Source organism: Mauremys reevesii, linkage group 8, assembly GCF_016161935.1.
Source record: "Mauremys reevesii isolate NIE-2019 linkage group 8, ASM1616193v1, whole genome shotgun sequence".
In the NCBI taxonomy this organism is placed as follows: domain Eukaryota; kingdom Metazoa; phylum Chordata; order Testudines; family Geoemydidae; genus Mauremys; species Mauremys reevesii.
The window spans coordinates 43,907,318-43,925,117 of NC_052630.1; the positions used below are offsets into that span (position 1 = coordinate 43,907,318).

At 53.0% G+C, this 17,800-nt stretch overlaps 1 protein-coding gene across 1 annotated transcript in view; it reads left to right on the plus strand.

Moving 5' to 3' along the window:
* Positions 1–11,952: 11,952 nt before the first annotated feature.
* The window catches only part of FAM78B (family with sequence similarity 78 member B), a 33,725-nt gene continuing 27,877 nt past the window's right edge, over positions 11,953–17,800 (plus strand). The window contains exon 1 of the mRNA XM_039483091.1: positions 11,953–12,215. Coding sequence (XP_039339025.1) covers positions 11,953–12,215 — 263 coding nt within the window. The remainder of the gene's footprint in view (positions 12,216–17,800) is intronic.

The following is a 17,800-nucleotide window of genomic DNA, read 5'->3' on the forward strand; positions in this document are numbered from 1 at the left end:
TGCTAGGGGCCCAAAGGCCACAGCTCATTTGCTCGTACATTTACATTAGTTATTAGTTTGCATTGTAGTAGCACCCAAGGACTTCAGTCATGGATCAGGGCCCTGTTTGGTGCTAGCAACTGCACAAAGCAGAAATATGACCTAAAGAACTTGCATATTACCAAGTTATGAGTTGCTTTATAGAAACCCTTTAATACAATAATATAGCTGAATACATTAAATATGCTCATCTCAAACCTCGCATGCTGTGCAGCTTTTCTTCATCAATTCCCATTTATTTCTGGCATTTTCTCTCCTTCCCTAGCTGTTTTCTCTTCCACTGGGTTTCCCCCTTTCTCTTCCTAATTTGTTTCCTTCATCCCCACTGCTTTCCTCTCATTCATAAGAGTCACTCCTCCACTGAAAGAACCAAGTTCTCTTGCTGGATATCTGTGATGCTACAGTCTTACTAACTCTGCAGTTTGGCCATAGAATCTAGCAGGGAAAACATGGGAGACCATGCCTGAATTTCTGACTGCAATGGTGCACTGGTCCGAGGGTGTATCCATAGGCCAAAACACCTGTTGTTCAAAGGCTGGCCCTTAGGGGTACTGGGCACAGCCTTCCCTATGCCTGGTTTAGTCCAGATGATGGGACAGAGCTCAGGAGTCATCATGACCTACATGGCTACAGTCTGTAAGAAGCCTAGGGATTCAGTAGTTAGCGATAGCTTTCAGGGAGTCACCTGGATACAGCTGGGAAGGTCTATAAAGCATCCAGAGGAAGGGCTGAAAAGTTTCAAGAGAAGGGCCAGAAGATTTCCTTCTGAACATGATTTTCTGTGACTAAACCAGCCCCACTGGGGCAAGTTAAGGCCACCACCACAGTGGCAGTGAAGGTAAAGCAAAGCCTTGTATAGCTTCAATGACCGATTGGGAAAACCCCTGCTGTGTTACTGTGAAAAACCTTTAAAGGAACTAGTCCCTTTTCAGACCTGCTCTGTAGCCCAGACCGAAGATAAATAAACGGCACTCTTCGCAAGTCACTGGTGAGATCCTGTGGGCCAAATTCCCAAATGGTGCAAGTCAATGAAATACCATTGGTTTCAATGGAGCTCTGCTGATTTACATCAGCTGGGGGTCTGGCCCATTGCCAGTTTACTCCAGCTGCTGCTCTGGCCCTCTTGTGGCATTTTCCTCTCCCTTCTCCATGCCCCTCTCCCTACCAGGGCCATGATGCCTTCCTCATGAGCATTAAGGCCTTAGAAAGTTTCCTTTGAAGCTAGAAAGCTTAGACCATTCAATTTTAAACAGAAAAAAAATGCAAACACTGGAAAAATCTAAGGCAGTGGTCCCCAAACTTTTTGTGACCAGTAGCACATTCATGTTTTCAGAAGAGTGTGGCGGGCGCCAACAATTTTTCAAGGCTTATTTTGTATTTGTACATTAAATAATACAATAAAATCATAGTTAATATTACATAATAGATGAATCCAGAGAGAAGCTGGAGAGAAGCCGCGAGGACAGAGAACACCGGTGCCCGCAGCCCTGGAGTACTCTGTCCCCAGCAGGCACAGGGGCCCGGATTCTCTCCCCTGCTGGGCACTAGGCGGGTCCTGCGCCTGCCGGGAACAGAGAACACTGCGCCCACAGCCTGAGTTCTCTGTCCCCAGCAGGCGCAGGGCTGCAGCTTCTCTTCCCTGCTGGGCACTAGGCGGGAGCACATAAATGCCCCGGCAGGCGCCGTGGTGCCCGCATTGGGGACCACTGATCTAAGGGGTCACTGTGATGCAGTAGGGAGTGGCGCAGATTGACCTGGGAATGTTGTCTAGTTCTGCTGGGACTGTCTGCATGGGGGATGGGAGAGCAGGGGATGACTCCACTTGAGTGAGGATACCAGAGCCTATAACCTGAGCTGCAGGGGGTTGGACCCAGGACTGCACGGAGCTTTGATAGATGCATCTTGGCCCAGCGTAAGGTGGGGGAGGACATGAATGACTTCCTGGATGCCTTTGAGACGGCCTGCGAGCTGCATCAGGTGGATCCTGCTGACAGGCTCCGATTTCTCACCCCCTTAGAATCATAGAAGATTAGAGTTGGAAGGGACCTCAGAAGGTCATCTAGTCCAACCCCCTGCTCAAAGCAGGACCAATCCCCAGACAGATTTTTACCCCAGTTCCGTAAATGGCCCCCTCAAGAATTGAACTTACAACCCTGGGTTTAGCAATCCAATGCTCAAACCACTGAGCTATCCCTCCCCCTTATTGGACTCCAAAACCGTAGCATTGTACCGCCGACTGGAAGGGGTGGAGAAAGGGGACTATGAATTATCCAAAAAGGCCCTGCTATGCGAGTTTGGGCTGACTCCTGAGATGTACTGGGAAAGGTTCCGGAGTCAATATAAACTCCCTGAGGCCTCATATCTGCAACTAGCCGTCCACATGGAAGGATATGCCAGCAAGTGAGCAGATAGGGCCCAGACGAAGGAAGATCTGGTTAAACTGATCGTACATGAGCAACTGTATGAGCGGTGCCCATCTGACCTGAGGCTATGGTTGGTGGACAAAAAGCCAGAGAACCCGCAACACGCAGGGCGGCTGGCTGATGAGTTTGTGAAGAGCCGGTCAGGGGGTGGTAGGGAGGCATCCCAAAGGAACAGGCCCGCCATGATGCAGAGAGAGAGTCACCCTGGGACCAGGGGCGGCTCTAGGATTTGCGCCGCCCCAAGCAGGGCGCACGCCGCGGGGGGCGCTCTGGCGGTCGCCGGTCCCGCGGCTCCGGTGGACCTCCCGCAGACGTGCCTGCGGAGGGTCCGCTGGTCCCATGGCTCTGGTGAACCTCCCGCAGGCACACCTGCGGATGCTCCACCGGAGCCGCGGGACCAGCGGACCCTCTGCAGGCACGTCTGCGGGAAGTTCACTGGAGCTGCGGGACCAGCGGACCCTCTGCAGGCATGCCTGTGGGAGGTCTGCCGGAGCTGCCTGCCGCCCTCCCGCGGGACGCCGCCCCAAGCGTGCGCTTGGCGCACTGGGGTCTGGAGCCGGCCCTGCCTGGGACCTCCCATAGGGGAAACATGGAGAACCCCCTCCCAAGGGGAACATCCGGTGTCAGAACTAACCAATCGGCTTGAGGGGACCAACGGGACATGGGCTGCTATTACTATGGTCAGAGAGGCCACATACGGACCCAGTGCCCCAAGCTCAATAACAGACTGAGCAGACCGAGCCCACACAGGGTTAACTGGGTAGGGACCTAGCCAGATGAGGGGTCGGCTTCCCAGGCAAGGGGGGCTGGTGGCTTATCAACTGCTCAGGACTGGGGAGGGCCCCAGGCCAGCTCCTCTGGAGGGCTGGATACCCCGGACTCAAGGTTCTCCCTTTACAGGGTGGGTGTGGGGCTGTCCCTGTGGAGCGAGTGCCTTGTTCCCCAGGAGATGGATGGGAGTTGGGGTACAGGAAGGAGCTCAGGGCAGGGGGTTGGGGTGCAGGGTGTACAAGGGGGCTGTGATACAAGTAGCCAAAGCAATCACTGAGCTGCTGCTACCAAAGGTAATGACTCTGGGAAATGTGCAGGTCATAGTGGATGGAGTTGCGGTGCAGGAGGGGTGTGAGGTGCAGGCAGGGGGCTTAGGGCAGGGAGTTGGAGGGCAGGATGCAGGCAGGGTTCAGACTCCAGACCAGTGATGCTTACCTAAACCGGCTCTGGAGTGGCAGCAGCACACACCGGGGCCAGGGCAGGCTCCCTGCATGCCTGCCCTGTCCCCAGCTTCATGCCACTCCAGGATGTGCTGCAGCCCCTGGGGAAGGGGGAGGGAGAGGGGAGGGTTCTGCATGCGCTGCCCTTGCCGCGCTGCCAGGTACCTCCCCCGAAGCTCCCATTTGCCGCAGTTCCCTGTTCCCGGCCAATGGGAACTGTGGGGGGCGCTGCCTGGCGGCATGGGCAACACACGGAGCCCTCCGCCCCCCTCTCCCACACACACCCAGGGGCCACAGGCTGTAGTTTGCCCACCCCTGAATTAGATGCTATGGTTTCCCTGGGCTGCTTCCCACTCGGTCCCATCACCTTCTGCCTTTGCCATAGGGTAAAGGTCCTTGGGTTCTGTCCTATCCCTGCCAAGCAGGGTCTCTATTCTCTCCCCCTCCTCCCCACCTCTTTGCCTGGAGTTTCACCAACTTCCAGCCCTTCCTCCCCGCTCTGGTCCCAGCCAGGAACTGACCTGCTCAGACCCTACAGCTCATTTTATCTGAGCTTGCGAGGCTCTGATTGGCTGCCTCCCTGCAGCCTTTCTAGGCAGGCTGAAGGACCCATCTTCACTGCTCCATTCCTGGGCCAGGGTGTGGTAGGACCACGGGACCTCCAGGTTCCTGTATACCCTGTCATAGTAAGGACCTTGGAAGGCAGTTCTGTTGTGACTTGTCCTTATTTCTTTTGAGCCGTCCTTTCTATTGCATGGAACACAATGGGGTTTCCTTTGTACCTCTGTCAAACCCCCTACCTCCCACCCTTCTTCTTTTTATCTTCTGACCTGGCCTGTTCTCTTGCAAGGGGAAGAATGGTCTTGTGCTTCAAGCATAGCACAGGGGTAAAGAGCTGAGCTCTCTCCTTGGTTCTGCCATTGACTCCCTGTGTGACCTTGGCTGGATCACCTGCAGGAATGCTTCCCACCCTGGTTAGTGTCAGTATTGGAAAGATTTCAGAAGGTATTAAACCCTTTTATTTGGTGTGTAACTGCTCCAAAGGGTGTGAGACCAAGAGCAGGATTTCATTCATTTCCACTGCATCTGGCCTGCCATGTCTTGTACTCCCTGTTGCATGTGTCAAGCATACTCTGCCATATCACCTACCCCACACCACTGTGGGAGGGCCCATAAGGGCCCTATAATAGTCCCAGTCTAACCCTCATCCAATACATGAGCCATCCCAAACATGCCCTGTGATACTATGACATTCCAGAGTGCAGTCTAGACCAGTGGGGGGTTGTGTCACCACCTGCCCTGCAACTTCGGGTGTCTCAAAATGCTTTGCTGTTGTAGCTTCCAGAAACAGGTCTCTCCAAGTTTCAGGTCAGGATCTGCTCCTAAAGTCCATAGGCTGTTTCTTTTGTCTTCAGGTGAAAGAGAGATAGCTAGGGAAAGAGAGCTTGGGATTTTTTTTTCCGACCTTCACTTTTATCATAGAATCATAGAATCTCAGGGTTGGAAGGGACCTCAGGAGGTCATCTAGTCCAACCCCCTGCTCAAAGCAGGACCAAACCCAACTAAATCATCCCAGCCAGGGCTTTGTCAAGCCTGACCTTAAAAACCTCTAAGGAAGGAGATTCCACTACCTCCCTAGGTAACCCATTCCAGTTCTTCACTACCCTACTAGTGAAAAAGTTTTTCCTAATGTCCAATAGTCCAGTCTGTCTCTGAAATGCATTTTCCTGAGGGTTACCCTTAGATAAAATTCCTTCCTGCTGTGAGGTTGGAGTTAGAGCAGGGGTCGGCAACCTTTCAGAAGCGGTGTGCCGAGTCTTCATTTATACACTCTAATTTAAGGCTTTGTGTGCCAGTAATACAGTTTAACATTTTTTAGAAGGTCTCTCTATAAGTCTATATATTATATAACCAACCTACTGTTGTATGTAAAGTAAACAAGGTTTTCAAAATGTTTCAGAAGCTTTAAAATTAAATTAAAATGCAGATCATATCAGTTTAGTGTGATCCTTACCCTTGCTTTTCCTTGCTGAGTTTTCCAATGTCTGGCACGTATTTGGATTCTTTAAGCTGCACACAGGCTTCTGAGTGATCAGTTGTTAACCGGCTCCAAGAGGGACAGAGGACAGATTTCATGTGTGAAAATACCTGTTCACATAGGTACGTGGCTCCAAATGCTGAAAGCATTGCAAACGCAATTTTCTTCAAACAGTTAAATTTCACTGGCAGGGACATCCAGCAGGTCAGAATAGAGGCCCCATGATCTCTTTCAGTAGCTTCAAGTGCGCGCCACAGATTCACAAACTTTGATGTCCACAATTCTGAGCTTTTTAACTGAATGAGTTGCATTTCGAAATCTTCAACACCCATCCACTGAAATACAGACAAATCCAAGTCGCTTTCGTTGAACTTTTCAGGTTTAATTAGAAAAGAAAGCATTGGACCAAATCGCTGGAAATCTTGAAACGTGTCAGAAAATTCTGATTCCAGTTCTTGCATGTACATTCCAATCTCATCGACATTGACAGTGCAACGTGTCGATAGCTCTTTTATCAGTTGGAAATAGTGGAAAGTAGAAGTTTGAATATCCCTGTCAAAACTGCTAGTTTCACAACAAATGCTTTCCAGGCTTCATAAAGATCCAGAACTGTTTGCCCTGCACCCTGGAGACAAAGATTCAGTTTGTTTAGGTGAGTGATGACATCAGTTAGAACAGGGGTAGGCAAACTATGGCACGTGTGCCAAAGGCGGCACGTGAGCTGATTTTCAGTGGCACTCACACTGCCCAGGTCATGGCCACCGGTCTGGGGGGCTCTGCATTTTAATTTAATTTTAAACAAAGCTTCTTAAACATTTTAAAAACCTTATTTACTTTACATACAACAATAGTTTAGTTATATATTATAGACTTATAGAAAGAGACCTTCTAAAAAATTAAAATGTATTACTGGCACGCAAAACCTTAAATTAGAGTGAATAAGTGAAGACTCGGCACACCACTTCTGAAAGGTTGCTGACCCCTGAGTTAGAAACATGGGCTTACACAGCCATTTGTCATCATCCAGTTTGGGGTAATTTTGTTCTTTTTCTGACAAAAAGGCCTTGATTGCATCAAAACAGTTTACAAAGCGCACCAAAACCTTGCCACAACTTAGCCACCAAATGTTGCTGTGAAGTGGGATGTCATTATAAGCACTGTCCATCTCTTCTAGCAGTGCTTGAAATTGTCTGTGAGTCAAAGCAGATCGAGCAACAAGGAAATTCACAATTCACACCACTGTATTTATCACATTATTAAACTCAATTAGAAATTTTAGCACACAGGTTTTCTTGATGGATGATACAGTGAAATTTGACTGTCAGACGGCCAATTTGATCTTCAAGTAACTTTACAAATCCCTTCTGTTTTCCGACCATGGCAGGAGCACCATCTGTTGTCACACAAAATATTTTTCTGATGTTAACTCCTCGTTCTTCAAAATAGTTTACAAAACTTTACAGTATATCTTCCCCCTTTGTTGTGCCATGCAGGGGTTTTTGGCAACAAAGTTCCTCTTGAATTTCATCGGAAGCACAATATCTTGCAACAACGGCCAAACATGGAACGTTGTTTATAGCCATGCTCTCATCAACTGCAACACTAAACACTGCTGTGTCTTTCAACGCAGTCGTCTGCTTTTCCTTAATGTTTTCTGCCATTTCACTTATGCATCTCTCAACTGTTCTGGCAGAGATGGGCACTTCTTTTATTCTAGATATGATTGTATCTTTATTTGGCAAATCATTGAACAAAATCTCCGAACTGCTGAGAAAAACTTATTTTATATATTCCACATCTGTAAACGGCTTTCCATTTTTTGCAATGTACTGTGCAATCTTGTAACTTCCTTCTGTAGCTTGATTTATACTTACACTTAAGCTTTTAAAAACACTGCTCTGCTTCTCATAGGCTGCTACTGCCTTTTTGATTGATTGTCTTGTCTGCTTCATCAAGAAAGGTTTTCTCGTGCTTCGTTTCAAAATGTCATTGAACACTTGATGTGCGACAAACACTTTCATAACAGAAAGCACAAATAGCACGGTCCTTCTTTTCAATAAATCCAAATGCGTCTGTCCAAGTAGGCTGAAATGATCGGACATCTAGCTTCGCATTCTTAGGAGCTGCCATTTTATCAAATGTTCCCTTAAACTCTCAGTGGGAAAAAAAAATGGTGATAGAAGGCAGGCACAAGGTCAAATGCAGCGTGGTCTTATATAAGCAATTTTAAGATGGGGGTGCTGAGCTGCACCCCCTCTTGCCTCGTGTGCAACCCTCACTGTCCCAGCTGGGGACAGTGGGCCACAGCGGGGAGGCTGCAGAGCACTGATCCAAGGCCAGGAGCAGAGCCCAGTGTGGCCTGCTGGGACTCCAGGCCGGAAAGCAGGCTGAGCAAGGCTGGAGATCCAGACCCTGGCTGGCAGGAGATCAGCGGCTGGACCGGCAGCTGAGGTGAGTGGAGCTGGCAGGGCTGAGCAGGGCCGGAGGCCTGGATCCCGTCTGGAAGGGGGCCTGCGCTGGAACTCCAACAGGAAGCAAGGTGAGTGGGGCTGCGGCGGGGACCCCGGCTGGCAAGGGGCCAGCAGCCGGAACCCCAGAGCAGCGACTGAGCAGCTCAGCCTGCCACCGCTCTGGGGTTCCGGCCACAGGCTCCTGCCAGCCGGGGGTCTCAGCCTGCTGCCAGCCTGGGGTTCCTTCACCCAAGCCAGCAACAGGCGCTGAGTAGGGCCGGTGGCGGGACCCCGACTGGCAGGAGCTGGCAGCAGAAACCCGAGAGTGGCGGCAGGCTGAGCCGAGTGCCATCAAAAATCGGCTTGTGTGCTACCTTTGGCACGCCTGCTGTAGGTTGCCGACCCCTGAGTTAAAGTCTCCTGGTGAAAGAGGTCCCATGTTGTTGTTTGCTAAGATGCAGATCAACCTGTCTTCCTTGCTAAAGAATGGTTTATGCCCTCCCCAGACTTGTCTGGTAAACACAATTTAGCTATGATTTCAGATAATGTTCATAGCTTTACTGTTACTGCACCTGTTTCATCATGATATTATGGTCCAGTGAGGAGTTAGTTTTCAAATGATACCTCACACGGCATAGTTTGCACAAAGAGTGTTACATTATTAGGTAGGGTGTGAATACAGCAGGGATGCATTTGGTCATAGACACCCCCTGGAGTAACCAACTCACCCACACCCTAAATGTGAGGCACCGCACATGTGCCCTGTGACACCCCTTGCCCCACCTCCACCTGACACACCACATATGAACTGCTCCCCCCGCCGCATGAGGCGCCACACGGGAGCCATGCAATACACACTGGCCCAGCCCCCTCTGTGAACACTGTGCATGTGCCCTAAGCTATCCCTTGGCCAAAGCCCCACCTTGTCCTGTGAATCCCTGCACCCCGCGAACTCTGCCTCACCCTCGCCGTGGCCCCACTACCACGCAAATCCCTGCCTGCCTGCATGCCCTCCTCTACTTCTGTCGCTGCCTGGGACTTCCACATCAACGCCTCTACACCCCAGACCTCGCTCCCCACATGAGCCATTCTAGACCCCTGCTGCCCATATGAGCCCCTCTACACCTCCTACTCCCATGAGCCCCTCTATACCTCTGTGCCTAATTTGAACCCCTCTACACCCCTGCCCCCCATGTGAGCCCCTGCCTCTTCCCCTGAGCAGCTCTATCCCTCCGCCCCCACTCAAACCCCTCTGTCCCCCTGCCCCCCATGTGAGCCCCTGCCTCTTCCCCTGAGCAGCTCTATCCCTCCGCCCCCACTCAAACCCCTCTGTACCCCTGCCCCATGTGAGCCCCTGCCTCTTCCCCTGAGCAGCTCTATCCCTCCGCCCCACTCAAACCCCTCTACCCCCCTGCCCCCCATGTGAGCCCCTGCCTCTTCCCCTGAGCAGCTCTATCCCTCCGCCCCCACTCAAGCCCCCCTGTACCCCTGCCCCATGTGAGCCCCTGTATCTTCCCTGAGCAGCTCTATCCCTCCGCCCCCACTCAAACCCCCCTGTACCCCTGCCCCATGTGAGCCCCTGCTTCTTCCCTGCGCAGCTCTATCCCGGCGCCCCCACTCACCCCCCCCTGGACCCGTGCCCCATGTGAGCCCCTGCCTCTTCCCCTGAGCAGCTCTATCCCTCCGCCCCCACTCAACCCCCTCTGTACCCCTGCCCCATGTGAGCCCCTGTCTCTTCCCAGAGCAGCTCTATCCCTCCGCCCCACTCAACCCCTACCCCCAGCCCCCATGTGAGCCCCCTGCCTCTTCCCTGAGCAGTTCTATCCCTCCGCCCCACTCAACCCCTGCCCCCAGCCCCCATGTGAGCCCCTGTCTCTTCCCTGAGCAGCTCTATCCCTCCGCCCCCACACAAACCCCACTACACCCCAGCCCCAAGTGAGCCCCTGCCTCTTCCCTGAGCAGCTCTATCCCTCCGCCCCACTCAAACCCCTGTACCCCTGCCCCATTTGAGCCCCAGCCTCTTCCCCAGAGCAGCTCTATCCCTCCGCCCCACTCAAACCCCTCTGTTCCCCCGCGCCCCATGTGAGCGCCTGCCTCTTCCCCTGAGCAGCTCTATCCCTCTGCCCCACTCAAACCCCCTGTACCCGTGCCCCATGTGAGCCCCTGCCTCTTCCCCTGAGCAGCTCTATCCCTCCGCCCCCACTCAAACCCCCCTGTACTCCTGCCCCCCATGTGAGCCCCTGCCTCTTCCCCTGAGCAGCTCTATCCCTCCGCCCCCACTCAACCCCCCCTGTCCCCTGCCCCATGTGAGCCCCTGCCTCTGCCCCTGAGCAGCTATATCCCTCCGCACCATCTCAACGCCCCCTGTACTCCTGCCCCCCTCTAGAGCCCCTGCCTCTTCCCCTGAGCAGCTCTATCCCTCCGCCCCCACTCAAACCCCTCTGTACCCCTGCCCCATGTGAGCCCCTGCCTCTTCCCCTGAGCACCTCTATCCCACCCCCCCCCCTCCAACCCCTCTGTCCCCTGCCCCATGTGAGCCCCTGCCTCTTCCCTGAGCAGCTCTATCCCTCCGCCCCACTCAAACCCCTCTGTACCCCTGCCCCCACGTGAGCCCCTGCCTCTTCCCTGAGCAGCTCTATCCCTCCGCCCCACTCAACCCCCTGTACCCCTGCCCCCATGTGAGCCTCTGCCTCTTCCCCTGAGCAGCTCTATCCCTCCGCCCCACTCAAACCCCTGTACCCCTGCCCCATGTGAGCCCCTGTCTCTTCCCTGAGCAGCTCTATCCCTCCACCCCACGCAAACCCCTCTGTACCCCGGCCCGCCACGTGAGCCCCGGTCTCTTCCCTGAGCAGCTCTATCCCTCCGCCCCCACTCAAACCCCTCTGTACCCCTGCCCCATGTGAGCCCCTGCCTCTTCCCCTGAGCAGCTCTATCCCTCCGCCCCCACTCAAACCCCTCTGTACCCCTGCCCCATGTGAGCCCCTGTCTCTTCCCCTGAGCAGCTCTATCCCTCCGCCCCACTCAACCCCTCTGTACTCCTGCCCCCATGTGAGCCCCTGCCTCTTCCCTGAGCAGCTCTATCCCTCCGCCCCACTCAAACCCCTCTGTACCCCTGCCCCATGTGAGCGCCTGCCTCTTCCCTGAGCAGCTCTATCCCTCCGCCCCACTCAAACCCCTGTACCCCTGCCCCATGTGAGCCCCTGTCTCTTCCCTGAGCAGCTCTATCCCTCCGCCCCACTCAGAACCCCTCTGTACCCCTGCCCCATGTGAGCCCCTGCCTCTTCCCCTGAGCAGCTCTAGCCCTCCGCCCCACTCAAACCCCTGTACTCCTGCCCCCATGTGAGCCCCTGTCTCTTCCCCTGAGCAGCTCTATCCCTCCGCCCCCACTCAAACCCCTCTGTACCCCTGCCCCCATGTGCAGCCCTCCATGCCCCTGCCCCCATGTGCACCCTCCATGCCCCTGCCCCCAAGTGAGCCCCTATGTCCCTGCCCCATGCAAGCCCCTATCGCCCACCTGAACCCCTCCATGTCTCCCCGCGGTTCCCCGCCCCCGGCCGAGCCGGCGCCGCGTGCGGCTGGGGGCGGGGGGGGCGGACGGCAGCCGGCGAGGGACGCGCGCGGCGCTGCGAACCGCGCCCGCTCCGCCGAGCATCCCCGGCGGCGGCGGCGCAGGTGAGCGGGCGGGCCAGGCTGCGGTGCGCGGCCGGGCGGGGGCGGCCGGCGGCAGCGCTGCGCCCCGCCCCGCCCGGAGCAGCGGCCGCGGGGAGCCGGGCCGGGGCCCGCCTGAGGCCATGGGCTGCCTGCAGAGCGTCGCGTGCAAGGCGCGCGTGCGGCGCGACAACATCGTCCTGAGCGACGTGTCCGCCACCATCGAGCCGGGCGCCACCGCCATCGAGGAGAGCTCGCCCGTCGTGCTGCGCTACCGCACGCCCTACTTCCGCGCCGCCGCCCGGGGCACCATGCCGCCCATCCCGCGCCGCCACACCTGGGTGGTGGGCTGGGTGCAGGCCTGCAACCACATGGAGTTCTACAACACCTACAGCGACCTGGGCATGTAAGGGACCCCCCGGTACCCCCTTATCCTCTCCTGCACCCCCACATCCCGCCCTGCACCCCCTGCAACCACATGGAGTTCTACAACACCTACAGCGACCTGGGCATGTAAGGGACCCCCGGTACCCCCTTATCCTCTCCTGCACCCCCACATCCCGCCCTGCACCCCCCTGCAACCACATGGAGTTCTACAACACCTACAGCGACCTGGGCATGTAAGGGACCCTGGTACCCCTTATCCTCTCCTGCACCCCACATCCCGCCCTGCACCCCCCGGCACCCCCATGGAGTTCTACAACACCTACAGCGACCTGGGCATGAAAGGGACCCCCCGTACCCCCTTATCCTCTCCTGCACCCCCACATCCCGCCCTGCACCCCCTGCAACCACATGGAGTTCTGCAACACCTACAGCGACCTGGGCATGTAAGGGACCCCCCCGGTACCCCCTTATCCTCTCCTGCACCCCCACATCCCGCCCTGCACCCCCCTGCAACCACATGGAGTTCTACAACACCTACAGCGACCTGGGCATGTAAGGGACCCCCCGGTACCCCCTTATCCTCTCCTGCACCCCCACATCCCGCCCTGCACCCCCCTGCAACCACATGGAGTTCTGCAACACCTACAGCGACCTGGGCATGTAAGGGACCCCGGTACCCCTTATCCTCTCCTGCACCCCACATCCCACCCTGCACCCCTGCAACCACATGGAGTTCTACAACACCTACAGCGACCTGGGCATGTAAGGGACCCCTGGTACCCCCTTATCCTCTCCTGCACCCCACATCCCGCCCTGCACCCCTGCAACCACATGGAGTTCTGCAACACCTACAGCGACCTGGGCATGTAAGGGACCCCCGGTACCCCCTTATCCTCTCCTGCACCCCCACATCCCGCCCTGCACCCCCCTGCAACCACATGGAGTTCTGCAACACCTACAGCGACCTGGGCATGTAAGGGACCCCTGGTACCCCCTTATCCTCTCGTGCACCCCCACATCCCGCCCTGCACCCCCCTGCAACCACATGGAGTTCTGCAACACCTGCAGCGACCTGGGCATGTAAGGGACCCTGGCATCCCTCTGCACCCCCACATCCTACTCTGCACTCCACATCTGCATGCCTCAACCCCCAACCTGTAACACCTAGAGCAACTTGGTTGTGTAAAGTCCTGTCCCCCCCATCTCCATCCCACCCCCTACAACACCTACAGTAACCTGGGCATGTAAAGGACTGCAGTTACCCCACCCCCTCCACATTCCTTTGCCCTTCCAACACCACCCTCCCCATTCCCCGCCCCCAATCCCGACACCGACAGCCCATCTTACATCACCCCATTTCCGACTCTGCACCCCAGCACTAGAAGGGAAGGGTTCTGGAAGAGCATGGAAGGAGAGAAATCGCTAACCTATGAACATTGCATGGACAGTGGGAATCCCGCCAGCCATTTATTGCTGTGTGTGTCTCTGTGTGTGTGTGTTTTGCAGCTCAGCTTGGTAGAATAGGGGTGAGCAAAACTGCTTCCCTGCCTGTTGCCTGGGAATCCTAAGGCGGGTTCGGATTCTCTTCTGCCTGCTTGCGTGGAAGGGAGTGGTGCAGGAAGTCTTCCTGTTAATGCTGGGATTTCCAGCCTCCCCGCGAATGCAGAGTATCCGGGTGTCCCATTCTGTTTTGCTTGTAGTGTTCATTGACAAATGTCACCCTGTGGAACCAGAGAGAGCGGAAAGATCCTCACATTCCTTTGAGTGCTTTGTGGAATTGTGTCATTGTGTGCGTGTCCTGACTGGGAGCTGGCAGGCTCCGCTAATACCCACCTAATCATTATGCTGACACCCAGTTATCATGGGGAACGACTGTAATGCTAGTGTAATGTTACTAAATTGGGCACATTGCATAAAACCCTACTGAAAAGGCTTGGGGGCATTCTCTTACAGAGAATGAAGAGCCCTGTACTGGTGTCAGCAATACCTTGAAATCTTCAGGACTTCCTAATCACAAGTATGTGCTGCTTTATGGCGCTATTACAGTGCACAGATCCTCACCCTTCTTAATGAGCAGCCTGTTACCTATGCAACACCAAGAAAAAGATGTGGTCTTGACTGCTAGGTATAGTCAACAGCAGCTGAGATTGCCTATGGTTTTATCCTCTGAATTTCATTTTAGGGCAGGAAGTGGATCAGGTGTTAAAGGTGTTTTGTTAGTTTTAGTTGTTTGAATACAAACCGTCTCGGTGCAGTTCACAGCTGCTGAGGAACAATTCCTTTTTGAACGTGGGATGTGGCTTGCAAGGTTTGTCTTAAAACGTCTATGTAGTGAGCTTGTAAGGGCTCTCTGGATTAATAGATGTTAAAGCCAAACAGGGCTGTTATGATCATCTCTTGCATAACACAGGCAGAGAACTTCACCCAGTGATTCCGGATCCAAACCCATATCCAACTCCCTGATAGCTATCTTGAATCAATCCAAAAGGTAACCAATTAAAATGAAGCCAAGGTGCCTTGTAGGTTTTGGTTCTAGTCTGCTGAGTGCTTAAATGTAATACTAGTCATGCTTCAGGAATTGGAGTCAAAGGCTATGGAAAGGCTGCACCATCTAAGTGCTTTTTAAAACCAGAGGTGGACTTAGTGTTTTATCAGGAATTGTTGGCACTTATAAGAGGCTCCAGTTTCTTGTTATTATTGGTTGATGACTCTGCTCTGGCCATCCACTGGCGAGTGCGTCCTTCTCTAGATACAGCTGGATTGTGGGAACGTAAAGGAGGCTTATTATAGTAGATGAATTGTATCTTTTTTTAAAAAAAGAAATATTTGTATTTGTGTTCTGTGTGTAACCGTCATTAAAAACTTAATTTTTCCAGGCTAATAAGTGTGTGCTGATAACTTGGAAGAGAGCTGAAAAATGAAGCCATGTGCTTAGTTTGTTGTGTTGGAGTCTTGTTTTCCACAGCCTAAAAAAGGCAACGTGTATTTTATGGACTTGCAGTATACTCCCTGCACTGGCACCTGGGTGCATTGCATGTGAAAAACGGATATGAATTTATGATTGCTGAGTATGCAATTGAGTGACTGTGGACTGTGTTGCTGGGTAGACGTTGTGCCTATCTGAACATTGTATGCTTCATTATTAGGAACCTTGTTGTCTTATGCTGTGTACCTCATGCTGCTGCTTACTCCTGCACAAAATGGCTGTAAAATGCTTCCCAGTAAAGAAGTGGTAGGGTTTTATGCTTGCTTTGCCCGAAGTGAAATGAGGACACAATATGTAGGGCAATAGAGAATCAGGCTTTCTGTGTGTAGCTCTACATCATAAAGGCTGTTCCGAGTGCTTCCTACACAAGGAAAATGTACAGAAAAATCAAGCTACTCCTTGAAACATGTTTTATTAAGGGACCAATAACCTCCCCCTCCCTCCCAATCTGAAGTTCTCTGTATTTTGGGGTTTTCTATAATGTGCACTGCTGTAGTACCTGAGGCCATGTCTACACTGCAAACTTTGGTTGATGTAAGTTATGTCAGCATAAAGCCACCACTGTTGGTATTTAGCTTTTACGCGTACATACTTGCCTCTTTGCCTCAGTGCTGTGTGTACTCAATAGGAATGCTTGTGTCAGTGCACAGTGCAGTGCACCATGGTTAGGTATACCAGTGTGCAACTTGTCATTTTCTGGCACACTCTCTTTTGGGAAATTTTGGCACTGCATGGTGAGGCAAAAATGAGACACACAGCAGTGACTAGGAGTGAGGGGTCAGTTCCCATCATGCAACTTTCTCCATTGTGCTATTCCTATCCCACAATTTTAAAAATCCTACAAACATGCACTGACAGAAGCATGGAGCCTGTACAGCTCTGCACTATTGTCATGAGTGTTTTAAATATGGGACGCATGTTCCTCTGGAATCTGCAGAGCCACAAGAAGGACTGCAGCAGAGGGGAAATGATGATTGCTGTGGGATATAGCAAAAACCAATTTAAGACTGATGATGGTGTTCATAGAGCAGCTGCAGATGTGGAGAGCTCCTTTTGGGCCTGACAACTGATCACTGACTGGTGAGATCACGTCACATTGTAGGTTTGAGAGGACGAGCAGAGGCTGCAGGACTTTTGGGTGCGGAACGTCACATTCCTGGATCTGTGTGTCCAGCTCACCCCAGTCCTCCAGCGCAGGGACACCAGAATGAATCATTGAATCATAGAATCTCAGGGTTGGAAGAGACCTCAGGAGATCCTCTAGTCCAACCCCCTGCTCAAAGCAGGACCTACACCAACTAAATCATCCCAGCCAGGGCTTTGTCAAGCCGGGCTGCGCTGACAGTTGAGAAGCAAGAGGTGATCACACTGTGGAAGCTTGCACAGTTAGGAATTCAGTTTGGAGTTGGAAAATCCACTCTGGGGGCCATTGTTATGCAAGTGCGCAGGGCCATTAATCGTCTCCTGCTATGCAGGACTGTGACTGTCAGCAATGTGCGGGATTCACCGCAGTGTGGTTATTGAACTGCAGTGGGGCGATAGCGCACACATATCTATTTTGGCACCAGTCCACTTTGGCACAGAGTACACCAACAGAAAGGGCTACTTTCTGTGGTTATGCAAGTATTGGTGGATTGCTGGAGACGCTTCACTGACTTCAAAGTTGGTTGGTCTGGGAAGGTGCATGATGCTTGTATCTTTAAGAACACAGGACTGTTTGGAAAGCTACAAGCGGGGACTGACTTTCCTGACTGGCAGATTTATCACTGGCAATGCTGAAATGCCAGTAGTGAACCTGGAGGACCCAGCCTCCCCCTTGCTCCTCTGGCTTGTGAAGCCGTACATTGACCGCCTCAACAGCACCAAGCAAAGATTCAGCTACTGGTGCTTGGTGAAAATTTGGGATTATAATGCTGTTTGCTAATGTACCTGTTAATGTTGTGGTGCATGGTGTACTTTTATAATTATTGCACTGTTTGTCACTGATCCCATGAGTTCTATACAATACCAAATAGCTGGGCACTTTCAGTAATACTAGGCATTCGGTATCATAGATTGTGAAATAAACACGAATTAAATTCTCAAAAATAGATTTTTATTGTGTACCAAAACCAGTGCATAGACACTATATACAATTAAAGAAGAAATACAATAAAGACTTTGGAAATAAAGGAAAAGAACCAAACAAGGTGAAAGAACATTCATGTTCATTTCAGTCCATTTCGGCTACACATACAGGAACAATGACTCTCACTGGTCAATGCATGTGAAGCTGGGTTGTCCTTACTGTCCCCTGGTGCAGAGTGGTAGGGGTGGGGATGCCACCCTTGATGCCCTGTGAAATGTTGATGGAGGCTGTAGGGAAGTGATGCAATGGAGTTCTCCGCTGACTGCAAAGGGAGGCGAGACTGTGATTGTTGAACCTGTAGGTCCACTGGAGTCTGCAGCATCTGTGCTACTTGTGGTACTTCCCCATTATGTCCTGATGCATCTCCCTCTCCCATGGGTGGCTGGTATAATAGGTCAGGGAAGGCTGAGCCTGCCCTGGCACAGCTGTGGCTGCTGGTCACCGGTTGCGGGTTTGGTGGGGGAAGTTTTTGCTTATTACTATGCCCCAT